The sequence below is a fragment of the Poecilia mexicana genome, unplaced genomic scaffold, assembly GCF_051168715.1.
Source record: "Poecilia mexicana isolate PSO_F unplaced genomic scaffold, ASM5116871v1 scaffold_20, whole genome shotgun sequence".
NCBI classification, from domain to species: Eukaryota; Metazoa; Chordata; class Actinopteri; order Cyprinodontiformes; family Poeciliidae; genus Poecilia; species Poecilia mexicana.
Window position 1 is genome coordinate 18,245,552 of NW_028263389.1, and position 14,407 is coordinate 18,259,958.

Sequence of the window (14,407 nt, forward strand, 5' to 3'; positions counted from 1 at the left end):
GTATAAACTCTGAGTGTTATTCTAACATAAAGTGGCTTTAAGGAAAACAAAGCTGATTATCCAGATGGTTAAATGTGTAACTAAGATTAAACAGGAATGGGTGTCTTCTATTCTAACCCAGAAACAAAGAAATGTCTGTAAATGCTCCTGCCTCTGCAGAAAGCGCCTGTAAAACCCAACTTTGAGCAGCTTCTGAATCGCTGTGGCAGCGCAGGATGGAGAGAAAACACTAGAGCGAAAAACATCAAAGAGGATTATAATCATCTGCAGCACAAAGCTGACACACACAGAGCCAGGCAACGTTGTATTGTTAAAATCCTCCCCCCAAAAAATCTCTAGACTTAAGAATCACCCAACATGAGTCAAGACAAACTGAACATCCAGAATAAGTCAGAGTAAGTAAACAACTCATATTGATATTGCCTCTTTTTTCCTGGCATTAGCCAGAAGTGGACCTCACTTAATAACCATCACAGAGAAAACACTGACAATTAAAATATTCATGAGCAAAGATCTCCACTCATTCTTCCGCTCCTCTTTCTTTTTGGGTCCGTCTCTTTGCCATTTTGTCTCCATTGGTGATGAGTCACAACGGGGGCTTTATCTCCTCATCCACCCCTCCACAGGAGAAAAAACCCACATTAATCCCAGCAACACGACGCAGTGCAGAGTAAACCGCCAGTCGCTTTGAGTCACCGTGTCACACATCAGCATTATTATCCAAACTGCTCCATCTTTCTCTCTCAAGGCTCAACCTATATGAAACCTGTTCCCCTCCTCCCCTCTGGAGGCACTGCACCAAGAACCACAGAAGGAAATGACAAAAAAAATCTCAGAAGACATAAGCGCAACTTCCTTTTTCACAAACTGTAAACAAAATTGGGGTAGCGACAGGTTTTAGGATTTCTCTTTTGTCTTTAGTAAAAGACCGCAAGCCATTTCTCCCACTTGCGCTAGGCTATCGAGTTTGTTTTGGTTGTATTTACCCAGAATGCCCTGCATTTTAGTCCGCTTCCTGCAGACTAAAGTGGTGGTACCACACAGCATCTCTTACCTAAATCATGTGTTGCATGACGGCAAAGCTTGAATGGAAAGCTTTTATTGCAAAGACACACTGCAGATTCAAGATGTGGAGAAAGAAAAAGTTTAACTCATTTTGCTTTCAAATCTTTCCGGACAAAATCCTTTTCATCATCTGGGCTTTCCTTTGGGTCACTGACAATTATTTGCATTTTAACCTCAATTACTAAGCTTTGCATGATGTGCTTGCTTTCAAATATGCTACGGTCAATCACAACTTTCCATTTGTGGCACAGAAAACAACTCATTGTTAACCTCAACTTGAAAACAGTGTTTTGAGATGGTATTTGTATGGATATGGCTCAATTGCTTGTTAAAACATATAAATTAAAATATTTAAAAAATATATATAGATGAAATCTAAATTAGCAATAGTGCTTCTTTCTTTTTGACCACAGACCTGCTTGAGCCTTTCTGCTCATCGCCACACTTGGCCACGCCCCTCTGTGTCTCTTGGCTCCCCCCACTTTGGTGGAATTTTTTAATTTAGTCAATTATGCTATCATAGAGCGATTAGTCACACTAGTAACTTAACCCAAACTTTTTTTTAACTGTATTAAAAAAGCATTCCCTTGTCTTTTTTTTATATATATTAAGATTACAGTCTTAATATATTTTACTTGTATTGAAGTAGTGGTACAGAGAAGCTGTTGGCGAAAGACTGAACTGAAAACTGTTGAATTGAAGAAAACTAAATCTATTTATTGTATAAAACTAATAAGTGTGAAACTGAAGAGTCCTAACAAAGAGCCTGGAACTGACGTGTTTAGAAAATGTTATTTGTAATCAAGTTTTCTAATCTTTTTATTTAAAAATGCCTGCTGTGCATTAAAGGGAACCTATTATGGCAAATTAACATTTTGCACATTTTCATTTTGGTCTCAGCTGCTTTTAAAAACACCCCAAGCATTTAATAAAACCACCTCACCGGATTTTTGTTCGCCAAAAAGTGAATGTATTTTTTGCCTTTGGGGAATGAGCTGTTTCAGAAACCTTCCAAATGTTGAGTCACAATCTAAATGTACTGTGCCGTTACCTAGCAACCGCAGCTGAGCCCAGCCCCATTACCTAGCAACCGAACCTGAGCTCGAGCAGCTGCTTTTACTGCTGTGTTCACTGTACAACGGCTGCTGGAAAAGACAAGTGTTTTGCTGTTGACTTACCACCCAGAAACCTCTTGCTGCATTCTTGTTGGTTGTGCAGCAGGTTCAACTTCTGCTTTTCAAAGATGTACAGCTGTATAATTGTGCATCTGTTTGCAGCCATTTTCACATGCGAGTGTAAACATTTAATTGGGGTCGTGGCCAGCAGCAGCTTATTTAGATTTGAAGTGACAAGAGGCCCTAAAACAGCTCATTCTGACAGAATATCAAAACAGAACAAAATCTCATTATCTAAGAATTATTTTTTGCAAAAAATGTAATGAAGATGCTTTGTAGCGCCCATAGACCTATCCTAACATGTTATAATAGGTCAACTTTAATAAAATATCAGCAATTTAACATTGGCTATTTCCCTGGATGTTGTATTGTTGAAAACTTTTGCAATAAATGGTGAAAGCAGAAAGCTGCGATGGACTTGCTGCGCATTAGCGATTCCATTAAACCCCCCTCCACTCTGCTCCTCTTCATATAAGAGCTGCACCCTCTGAGCTACAAGAAAAGGCTTTTAAGAGAAGGCCCACAATTAGCAGGCAAAATGCAAACCTACACACAAGTTGAGGGAGGAGGTGGGGTGGATTTTATTTGTAATGAAAACAGGCAGCTGTTTTTATTTTCCCCTTCCAGCGCCTGAAGAAAACTCCGAATGAGTCATCTGCTGTAAATAGTCAGAATCACTTTGCCTATCATGAGCCCTTCACTTTGGTTGCCTCATTTGGTTAAGAAAGCCAAAAAAGCAAATGAGCGAAAGCAGGGGAAGAATAGCAGCGCTGCCCTTTGCTGTCTGGGGAACAATAGTGAAGATAGGGTGTAATGAAAAGTGTAATCATCAGCCGCGTTGGCGAGCTGGTGTAATTTTGTTTCGGCCTCTCAAGGAAACTAATTGGCGTCGCCGTTTATTTGGCAGGCAGCTCCCAGTAATGGGTTTGACCTTCTTCCGTTAAATAGAGCCAGAACACGATTTGGGCGGATTAGTGCCAGAAAGAGACGTAACGTTAAAGGATCTCTCTCTCTGCGTACCGAAGTCCACGAGTTTGATCCCTCCGTGCGTCGTCAGCAGGATGTTGTTGCCTTTCACGTCCCTATGGATGGTTTTGTTGATGTGCAGGTGCTGCAGGCCCTGTGAATACAAGAGGTTAACTTTTTTTGTTGTTCTTTTTGTTAAACACCTGCTGGTGTAATTACCTCATTTTGACTCTTGCAAGCTAAAACCAACCCTCACCTTCAGAGCTTCATGCAAAATATAGGCAATAATGGCTTCCTCCATCCTTTCTCCTCTTTTCAGCATGCCTTTGGCCAGATCTGTCACAGAGCCGCCATTGCAGAGCTGAAAGGGATAAAAAGGAAATCTACAGTCGAGAGGACAAAACTCAACACGAGTCAGCACGAATAGCTCAGCTTACACAACATTTTAAATCTACAGGCGGAATATTTTACACAGAGAAGCAGCGAAGGAAGAAATCAGAAGATTTCACAGAGAGAAAAAGTCATTCTGTCATTCTATGGAGGCTTATCTTCCAGAGTGAGCATAGCGGGGGAGAATGTGCACGGTTTAATCTGAGCTTTAATGACTAAACATGCAAACTGTCCTCAAATGCACACTGTAAAATATGCTTAAGGCAGAAATCTGTAGTAGTGATGAAAATTTATAGTTAGAGCTCGATAAAGTTAAATTCAATTGGAAAAACAAAATCTAACTGACCATTATGTAGCTAATGCAAACATACAAAAAACTAAAATATTACATAATGCCTGTAAAAATACAGAAATGTCAAGTGTTTTATGGGCAATAGAATATTCAATATAAAGAATATTCCAGAACCGCACAGCATTCTGGGAAAGGTGGTGGAATCAACTAACTCACTCACTCTTTGGTTGCCTAGCAACTCACTCACTCTTTGGTTGCCTTGCAACAGCTTGTTGCCACAGCAGCAGTTTAATGTCCCCGTTGTGTTTCATAACTGCTTAAAAATAAAAAAACAAGGGCGATGTGTAGCACTTGAATTTCACCTTTATGGGACGAAAAAAAAAACTAAATTTGTGGTTTTTATTGACAATATGCCATGATCATCAAAATTAACACATTTAATGCTTAAAATACATCACACTTTATGTAATGATCTATTTTAAACACAAATAAAAGTAACTATTTACTTTGACTTGAGTAACTTTATGGAAAAAAATTCACTTCTTTTTCAAAGAGTTTCTTCTGCCTGAATATGCCATTTTCTATTTATTTTTCTTCTACATGCCGGAAATTGCACATAAATTTATATTTTGTCTGTTTGATGATACCATTTTAGGAAATTAAATCAGATTTTCTGATCTTTTTCTCAGTACCTGAGCTGCCCTGAGTAATTTCTTGGAAAGCTACTTTTTTCTCTTACTAGAGTAAGAATATGTTGAGTTAGTGCTACTCTTATTTGAGTAAAATGTTTAATTATTCTATCCACCTCTGTTTTTAAATAGTATTCTAATTCAATGAGGTGCATCTGTGCTAACAGCATTCTTATACTGCAGCAGAATATTCTAGACAACAAATAGGCATCCTTATTGTGTTTGTCTGTGTTTTCTTTTTCTATACCGCAACACTATATGGACTCTGCTGTCAATAGAGATCTCTCTCTTGGAAAATTACAGAAAATTACCCTGTAGGTTGCCTTGGCAACAATAATAACCCCTAATTTGGGCCTGTCTTCAGGAGATGCCAAAGGTATAAGAGAAATAAAAACACGGAGGATGTCAGTCACCGTGCTGAGAGCTGAAAGTGTTGATTTTATGCTCCAATGCTTCTTGTACACAAAAATATTCGCTAAGTATGGCTTAAGAAACACTCTTCATGGATAAATCAACTGTCTATTCTGTTAGTTTGGAAGATATGTCAGTTTTAATGCATATTTTTACACATTACTGCACATTTAAACATTTAAATTCATTTTATTCCAGTAGCGTTACTTAATGTATTGACACTAATTATCCAAGCGTTCATTTTCTGTCTGAGTCGGAGCGACGATCTTAAATATTCTCAAACCTTCCCTTCTTCAGTCACACACTGCAAAATGCGACAAAAAAGCAAAATACTCTTTCCATAGTAGTTTTGTGTCTTTTTAGTTGCATCTTGTGAGAATTTTAGTCATCAGTTTATGTGCTTGTCTTTCTTGTTAACCAGAACTTCCAGGGAAAGTTTAACAGAAACTTTAAGCCCAAACCCTCAGAAGTTCAGCCGCCTTCTAAAGTTAAATTTCATTTCCATTTATTTGCTGCTGCTGAGAGTTTCCGGCCTCAGCTGAGAGCTGGCATAAGTTTTTATCGCTCTGTGTAACGTCTTGTTTTCTATCCATCTATCAATCCGGCTCTCCATCAGCGGCCCAGAGGGCCTGGCAGGATGGATGGTACGCACAGGCAGCTTGATCACTTCAGCTATCAGGCGATCTGCAGTCCAGCAGCGAATACCGTGGAGAGCTTTCAAACAATGAGCCGCACCTTACATCCATCCGTAAGGTTTCATTGTTTGAAACCCTGCTACATATGATGTGTAGCAGGGTTTAATGTTGACAATGTTATAGACGTGAAGTTTGTGAAAATGTGTTTATTTATTCTTTGAATTTATTTTGTTTAGTTAAGATGTTCTCCAGACATTTATTGGTGTTTCAAGTTTTATTACACTGCTCTTGGCAGTTGGTGGTTACCGTAGCAACCAGTAACTGACAGCTCCGCCCCTTTTTTTCTGTTGCCGTCGGTAACTATGATCAAGTTTCTTTAAAAGTATTATATTTTGGCACATATTTTAGACAAACTTTAATCAAATGCAAGTTTTTATGTGTAGTTTTGCCATGTTTTGTATTTGTTTTTAACTGTTATTATATTAAAATTAAACATGTTAGCTGCTCATTGGGAGCTATTGCTCTATAGTTTGTTTAGGGTTATTTATTTTATTTGATTTAATGCATAGGATTGATGTTAACTTGATTTTCTGTTTTGTTAGAATAAATACAGTGAAACTGACTGTATTTATTGTGAAGTCAACCTACAGGATCTGAGACAAACATAGAAGGATTAAAGACGTACATCCATAATAACCAGAACTATGATGTTCTGAATGTTAAAGGTGAAGGTTTTTGGTGCTCACCGTTGGAAACCAGAGTTAGAAATGAACATTTCTGCAATGAGGAATTAACACAAGAAGCTTCAGATGTTGTTTCATTTAAATCGTATCCCACGACCTGGTGAAGCGTCTCCAAAAATGATAATAATACTAAAAGGCAACGAGATTAAACTTTCATTTGAGTGTCACCTTATTAATCATGACTATCTCATTGGTTTTTATTAGATGTGATGTTCGGATAATCACGTAAACCTGGGAGCAAAATTACAATTTGATCACACAATCTGTTTAGACAGATTGAATCCAACCGTCAAGTGGAAGAGTTACACGTTTCCATGGTTACGATGATAAAAAGTCAAGTCAAAGGTCAAAGCAGTTCTGAAAGGCATGAGTCAGATTTTCTCAGTTAATTTTATTTCCATGTAATAATTACTGTTGTTTAAAAGGTTTATGAAAAACATCTGCTGTGAAACGTTAAGGAAACGTCTTAGTTAAAAAAAAAATTAAAGTTCTGTTCAGCTGAATAAAGTTATAGTGACTCCATGAATTGATTTGTTCAAAGCATCTGTTCAAATTCAAGTTCAAAAATACTTTATTGATCCCAGAGGAAAATTAAATGTTGTTGTCAAAGAGTTATTGTAGATGGTGATGGCTGTTCAGAGTTACCTGCTGATTTTGTCATGTAGATCTGTTTATCATCTGCATAGTTATGATCTTAATACTTCTTATAACCTGTGCTAGTTGCTGTTGATTAGGAAAAACAGTTTCTTCTTTACGTAAACGTAATAAAGCACCAAGAAATGCATAATGTCAATAACGGCATGCAAAGCACCTCTTAATCCTTTGTGTTTAAATCAGAATGTTTATCATTAATTTGAAAGGATCATCTTCCACCCACATCTTCCTTTAGTTTTCACTGAGCTTTTAGTTTCAAAGAACACCGTGAATATTAAGTGGACCAGTCTCCGTTTCAAACCAGGTCAGGTGCTTGTTTAGTCATGGAAATGAAGGCCGTCCATCAAAGACAAGCGGAAGATGTGGATGAAACAAATCTAAAGATGAAACAAATTTAGTTCTCGTTTGATGTCTGATTCCCTTCTATAATAAATTCAGATTGTGTGGGGGGTTTTTTCTTTATTTTTTATCTTTAATTTATCATAAATGACTGTAAAAAATGTGTTTAGAAAGCAGTATGTTTGTGTATGTTGGATCACGTCCAGAGGAAAACAGCCCCATTGTTCCTGGAACCTCGTCATTGTCACAGGCATTGCAGGTGAGGTATCTACTTCCTGACAGCGTTTATTATAAAGTCTGAATGGGGATTAAACTTTTAACCCTCATTGTTAATTAACGTCCGCAGAAGCAGAGAGGATGAGACGCTTACAGCTGATCTCATGCAGAATCATACCTGTTTCCTGTTTCTTTTTGTTTTGCTCATGTATTATTGACAAAGAATTGATAATTATAGCAGCATCTTCAAGTTTCTCCTATGGCTTCCATCCATACAAACATTCAACTCATAACAGGGTTTTATTTTAACAATATCATCGATGTGAAGTTTGTCAAAATTTGCTTATTTAATCTTTGACTTTATTTTGTTTAGTCGATAAGTTGTTTCTCCAGACATTTATTAGTGTAGTAAGTTCTGTGATGCTGTTCTTGGCAGTTGGTGGTTACCATAGCAACCACTAACAGACAGCTCCGCCCCCTTTTTTCTGTTGCCATCTGTAATTATGGTTAAATGTTAGGATTGGCTCTGTGTTTTCTTTACAAGTGTTAAATTTTAACATATGTTATAGACAAATGTAACAACCTGTATTTATAGTGTTGTTGACTGTTTCAAGTACTTTTTTTTCCAAAGTTGTCAAAAATGGTTGAGAAATATACTGTATATAATATTGGTAAAAATCGGTTATCACCCATAATAGCAATATTATTATCAAATATCGGTACATTTTCATAATGGTGCGTTCCTAATTTTACGGTGAGTTGAATAGCTATTCTTTTCATAGCAACTGAACCTCTAAGATTGTAGCAAATTTCATTTTCGAGATTGAAAAAAATTATTTTTTTAATTTCGTGACACGATAGAAGAAAAAGAGTGAACAATATACAATACAATAGGGAGACTTGGGGAAGAAATGAAGCGGTCTTTAAAATCTTGCCTTTTTTGACCCTTTTTAAATTTATCCTTTGAAGCAACATTGGCCTCGCAAACGAAAAGCAAACCCAAATCAGCGTCTCACTTTCAATCAGAGAACAAAAGTCGCTCCCTCTTGCATCTCTTTTTAACCTCGTTAAGCTTCCGCACATGAAAGATTGCTCATTTCTGCACACATCTGCAATCATAAAGGAAGCGCTCCACAGAGTCAAAGCCAAAAGCTCCCAGACCTCAATGAAGCGGCTAACAAAGAAGAGGATGCAGTTCGTATGAATTCAGCTCATAATGAGCGGTCTGCCGCTAAAGGCTCCTCTCAGCGCTGCAAGAGGAACAAAATTACAGTTTGAAAAGGAGGAGCAGTAACCATGGTGAGTGACCACCTCTCTTCATGCTTTCCTGTCATTTACCACCTGAAAGTCCATGTGCAGCTACTTCACAGCACACACACAAACTAATGAATACACAACACCAACACACACACTCAGTGAACCGTCAGGCAGCGACTTCAGCATTCACTGCCAGAATTAAATGCCTCACAAGAGAAACGTGAAGGCAAGGAGTACATTAGATAGATAGATAGATAGATAGATAGATAGATAGATAGATAGATAGATAGATAGATAGATAGATAGATAGATAGATAGATAGATAGATAGATAGATAGATAGATAGATAGATAGATAGATAGATAGATAGATAGATAGATAGATAGATAGATAGATAGATAGATAGATAGATAGATAGAACCATTGTAGCAGAAGCTAACATCTAGTCTTCCTTACTTCCGATCTTGGTGGCTCAGCCAATCAGGTACAAGGAAAATGAATGCTGCTCTCTGACTGGCTGCTTTGCAAATGGTAACCAATGTGTGTCAAATAGCATTGTAGCTTCTCAAGTTTCATTTTCCTTTAAATATTTTAGATATGCTCTGCAAAAATAAATCAAGCTTATTTTTTTTGTCTTTTTCCCCAAAAATATGTGCCGCCCCCTGCTCCATATTACCCATATTATGGGTGTCAGGCCATATTCGACATATCTAAAACCACCACTTACTTTAAGAAAACATCAACTGAGAAGGTGACAACTACTTCACAGAAAATAAAAAATCATTTCTGGTTTAGGATTTAATTTTAGTCTTTCCAGCATTTATTTGCTTTTAGTGAATGAACTTGAAGGACCTCTACAAAGGTCTGGAGGAAGAACAGCGATGAAAAGGCAACGAAACACAAGATGGGAAGGTGAAAACCACCTGCTGGGCTTGCATAACATCACTGTTGTCAGAGCAGAACCCTCTGAGATAGGATTACAAAAATATGGAAACTCTGCATCACAACCACTACAGTTCACAGAGCACGGTGGTTTACTTCCTTCTCACACCTGATCTGAGGAAAATATTCCTCTGCAGAAATTGATGCTGACATTAACGTTTTTCAGATTGGGGCGCAACAGATTTACTCACATTTTAAAGCAAAAATCTGCATGAAGATTACAAAATAGAGCTCAGTTCCTGCTGCTTTCGACCTAATTTCAGTTTTCAGACACCTGATTTTTATCCAATCCCAAACCCTTGGAGGTTAAACAGGCCCACAGCATCACAAATCCTCCACTGTACTCAACAGTTCACATTTTGTTTTACACAAAACCAAGCTAAAGAGTCTCGTCTTGCCTCCCAGTTAACCAGATATCACTATCCAATGGTTGCTATGGATACCACCAAGATGCCTGTTGTTGTCGTCCAACAGTAAGCACCCCTGACAGTCCGGCAGACTCAATTTGATTTTGGTCCAAAATTGCAACATTTGTTACATTTTCAGCTTCTACACTGCAATGTGTCAAATGAATCAAGCCCTTTGAAAAACTTGTTCCCCTCCTCTCCTGTGGTGGTGCTACACAAAGAACTACAGAAGGAAAAACCTCTGAAGAAAACACTGAGCACAACTTTCTGTTTCACAAAATATAAACAAAACTGGAATAGGGCCTGATTTGAGTGGTTTTAGGATTTCTATTTTGTTTTGGTAAAAGGACGCGACCCATTTCTGTCACTGGACTCACATATTTGTTTTGTCCCAGATTGTAGTCCACGTCCTACTTTTGGAGAAGCTTCCAGTCCACTTGGCGTTCTCAAATGCATTCAGAAGGCATCAGAATTAACTTCAACCGAACTGAGACCGAGGTCTGACCTGAGTTTGCTCTTTTTGTCCACATCAGAGTAAGACTGCGCATTCACTTTTCCCCAAATGAACAGGACTTTCACTGTAGGTTGCATTCACACCAGCCCTCTTTAGTCTGCTTTAATCAAAGTTTGTTTGTGAAGGTGTGTAACCAAACTCTGATGCGAACCAAAGAGTGAGCTCTGGTTCGCCTACAAACCTCAGTCTCTTTCTGACGCAGCAGTTCGAATGCATATGTGAACACCAACTCAATCACAAACCAATACAAAAGCAGGAAGTGGACTACAATGCAGGGCATTGTGGGAAAATACAACCAAAACGAACCACAGGGAGTCAAAAAATAAATCCTACAACTGCTAAAATCTAACTCTCCTCCAATTTTGTTTATGTTTTGTGAAACAGGAAGTTGCCCTCAGTGTCTTTTTCAGAGGTTTTTATGACGTTTCCTTCTGTGGTTTTTGGTGTAGCGCCACCACAGGTGAGGAGGGGAACAGGTCTTTCAAAAAGTTTGGTTTGTTTGAAACAGTACAGTGTGGAACCGAACCACAGCAGCTGAAAATGTAACAAATTTTGCAAGTTTGGTCCCAAATTGCAACACACATGACTTTTAAGAGTGAAAAAACTGTAAGAGTGAAAAAACTGTAAGAGTGTCTAAGAGAAATTTTATTTTGTGGGATAAAATTTGTGAGCCCATTTGTGAGCTTCAGGGGAAAAAAATACTTTTTGTTTAAAAACTATTTAGCTTCATCGGCATCAAATCCATGTCCGGAATGCAGAAGCTAAAACACAGGAGCAAACATTAATATCTGACATTTTACCAAACCTCACAATCACGTTTTCTCATCTGAGTTCGACCTCAGTCCATTACACGTTTGGCTAGAACCTGACATTTAAGACGCAGAGGGGGTTACTAGTCTGGTCTCTTTGACAAAAACAATCCTGTGGCATCTCAGCAATCCTGAACAACAGCAGGTGCAGGAGCATAAAGCCAATTGGACGTTTCAGCCTGAGATGTTGTAAGGTAATCTGCAGAGACATCCCTGGTGAATAGAAATCCCTGCTCTGCTGCTCACAGCAAACCTCCTCCCACATGATGTGAGCTGGCTTGGGACCAGATCCCCCAGGTAGCCTGTAAGTAAACTCCTGGGATGCCAATGGTGGCTAAATCTCTTACATAATCCCTGTTCATTATGAGGCGCCGATGGAGAGACATATAGCAAGAAGTATAATACAGGGCTGGTGATAAGTTGATTAATCAATTAAATTACTTTTTGGTTTCTGAAGATGTAATTTTTGGAAAATCTGGATTTTTTCACCATTGCACCATTGGTTTCCATATTTCAGAAGTGGCGCCAAGAGCCGCCATCTTGTTTCATCAGCGTGTTTCACCGTTGTTGGACCTTGAACTCTACGATGGAGAATTAGCACCAAGATACCAGTTGTTTTTTTATCTACAAGAATAAAGTTGTAATATTAGGAGGATAAAGTAGCAACTCTAACACAAAAAATAACAGAAAATAAAACGGATAAGTAAATCTTTCATCTTTTACTATCTAAGCCTCAAATTATTATCAATATCAAAATTCTGAGCAAACTGAGAAAAATAAAGAACCACACTACCAGAGCTAAGCTCTTTTCTCGTTAAAACAACTTTTTTTCTTGTAATTTTAAGAAGTTTTTCTGGTAAAATTGCATCTTTATTCTGCTAATATCATGACTATATTCTCAAATTAAGCAGAAATTCTTGCAGCCTGGCCCTAATGCTCCGTTGTACAACTCACAGAAGAGATGATAAAATAAAAGCCACTTTTGGAAAATATTTTCAGTCATTGGTAATTTCTGTTTTAGAAAAGAAAGAAAAGAAAAATTGCATCTGGAAAAAATAAGAGATTTTAATTTTAAGCCACAACGCCCAGACCTGATACCATCAGACAATCATGTCCCGTCGTCCCACCTTATCAAACCAATGTGTCGTCCTTACCTCCAGTACAAGCCACAGCTGATCGCCACATTTCAGATCCTTCTTGTAAAACATCCCATAAAACTTGACGACGTTTGGATGGTCGGACAGAGCTTTGAGGATGTTGTATTCTGCCTCAATCTCCTCATCTATATCCTGCAAAACACAGATTGCTCAGAATTACAGAACAGACACATTTTTACATCTCAAATCCTTAAAATCATCACAAAACAAACATTTATCAACTTTCTGATGCAAGTTTTTAAAGCTATCATCAGGAAAGTGTATTTATCCCTTATTTTGGGGATGGATTACGGCTAAAATTTCTAAATGGGCCAGTATTTCTCTCAACTTGTATGTATATCTAATGTGTAATTTTAACACCAAACCAAGGTTACCTATATGTGAGGTATTAGTATTGGTCCAATACAGAAAAACAACGCTGAACTGACTTAAAACATTTCTTTTTTTTCAAACACAACATAAATTTACTGAATTACAAATTTAATTGGTAACTCTGCGCCAGTGCAGCGCAATTAAAAACACACCAATAGCTACATAAGTTTGATCAAACATGTAAACATTTTGTTTGTTTAATTTGTTTAGTGAGAGCAATTAGGAGTACAACAGCCAAAGTAAAATAAATTATAAAGAAACTGAAACAGGCAAAAACCACAGGTTCACTATAAACCTGCTTTCAAATAGTTGACAAAGTGCAATTAGGAATAATATATATAATCTAAAATAAATAATAAAGCATGACATTGCACAGAGTATAAAGCATAAAATTAAACTGAACAGATCACATTTACGGATCATTGTCACAAAACGTAATCTAAAACATTTTTTATTGATTAAAATAAATATTAGTTCCACTGGCTGACTCTTTCACTTATTAAAATGCATCTGTCCCATGTTATAAGTGAAATCATCTGCCAGTATTATACTTTTTCTATCAATAGAAATGAATTATTTACTTAACAAAAGCTCCTATATGCTATATTTACTCTAAAAAGTTACTTGTTAAGTAGTCATTCTTATTTCGAGTGTACTAAGATATTTTCACTAGAAACTAGACCAAAAATACTTGGTAGAAATTAATGTTTTTACATCCTTTAGACTTACAGCACATACTATAGCTGATTCTGGGCGCAATTTGGAGGTGTGCGTAATTCTCTGTATTCCAGTTTTTAAGAATACAATGTTGTTTTTTGTAAGATTGAAAACTAAATCTACTCCACCAGCTGACAAGAAATTTATTTGGCTTACGGAAAAAAAGCTGTTGGATACAGGAGATAGAGGTTTTACAGTAAACTTACAAACACGACTCACATGAATGGGATCCAGTATCTTAACAGCGGCTTTGCTTCCATCCTTTTTGTTCAGAACCTTGTAGACTTTCCCGTACGTTCCTTTCCCGATTGTCTCAATGATCTCCCAGGTGTCGGTGGGATCCGGAAAGTTGTCGAAGACAATCGATTTTCCTGATTGTGGAAACATTTTCAGGAGAGATCTCCTGCACAGCGACACAAAGCAAAACACAACCAACACAGATGAAGTGCTACTCCGGCAGAAGATGGAAGGGAATTCAGCGCAGATGTCAATGAAGAGTTTTAAAGTAAAACCAAAGCACACATGGGGAAAAATGCTTCGATATGGATGGTCATTATAAATCAAACCATAAGTCATTGAAATCCATCAGAACAAACCATCAAGCAAAATAACTCCATCAATCTTAGAATAAATGTTATCAAAGGGGCGGTTTATGTA

General features: G+C 37.6%; 1 protein-coding gene across 1 annotated transcript in view; it reads right to left on the reverse strand.

The window, feature by feature from the left end:
• The window catches only part of myo3a (myosin IIIA), a 60,457-nt gene extending 46,311 nt beyond the window's left edge, over window positions 1-14,146 (reverse strand). Inside the window, exons 1-4 of the mRNA XM_088001221.1 lie at window positions 13,970-14,146; window positions 12,659-12,793; window positions 3,463-3,567; window positions 3,261-3,360 (exon numbers count right to left, since the gene is read on the reverse strand). Of these exons, the coding sequence (XP_087857347.1) occupies window positions 3,261-3,360; window positions 3,463-3,567; window positions 12,659-12,793; window positions 13,970-14,137 (508 nt within the window). The 5' untranslated portion in view covers window positions 14,138-14,146. The remainder of the gene's footprint in view (window positions 1-3,260; window positions 3,361-3,462; window positions 3,568-12,658; window positions 12,794-13,969) is intronic.
• Window positions 14,147-14,407: the final 261 nt, after the last annotated feature.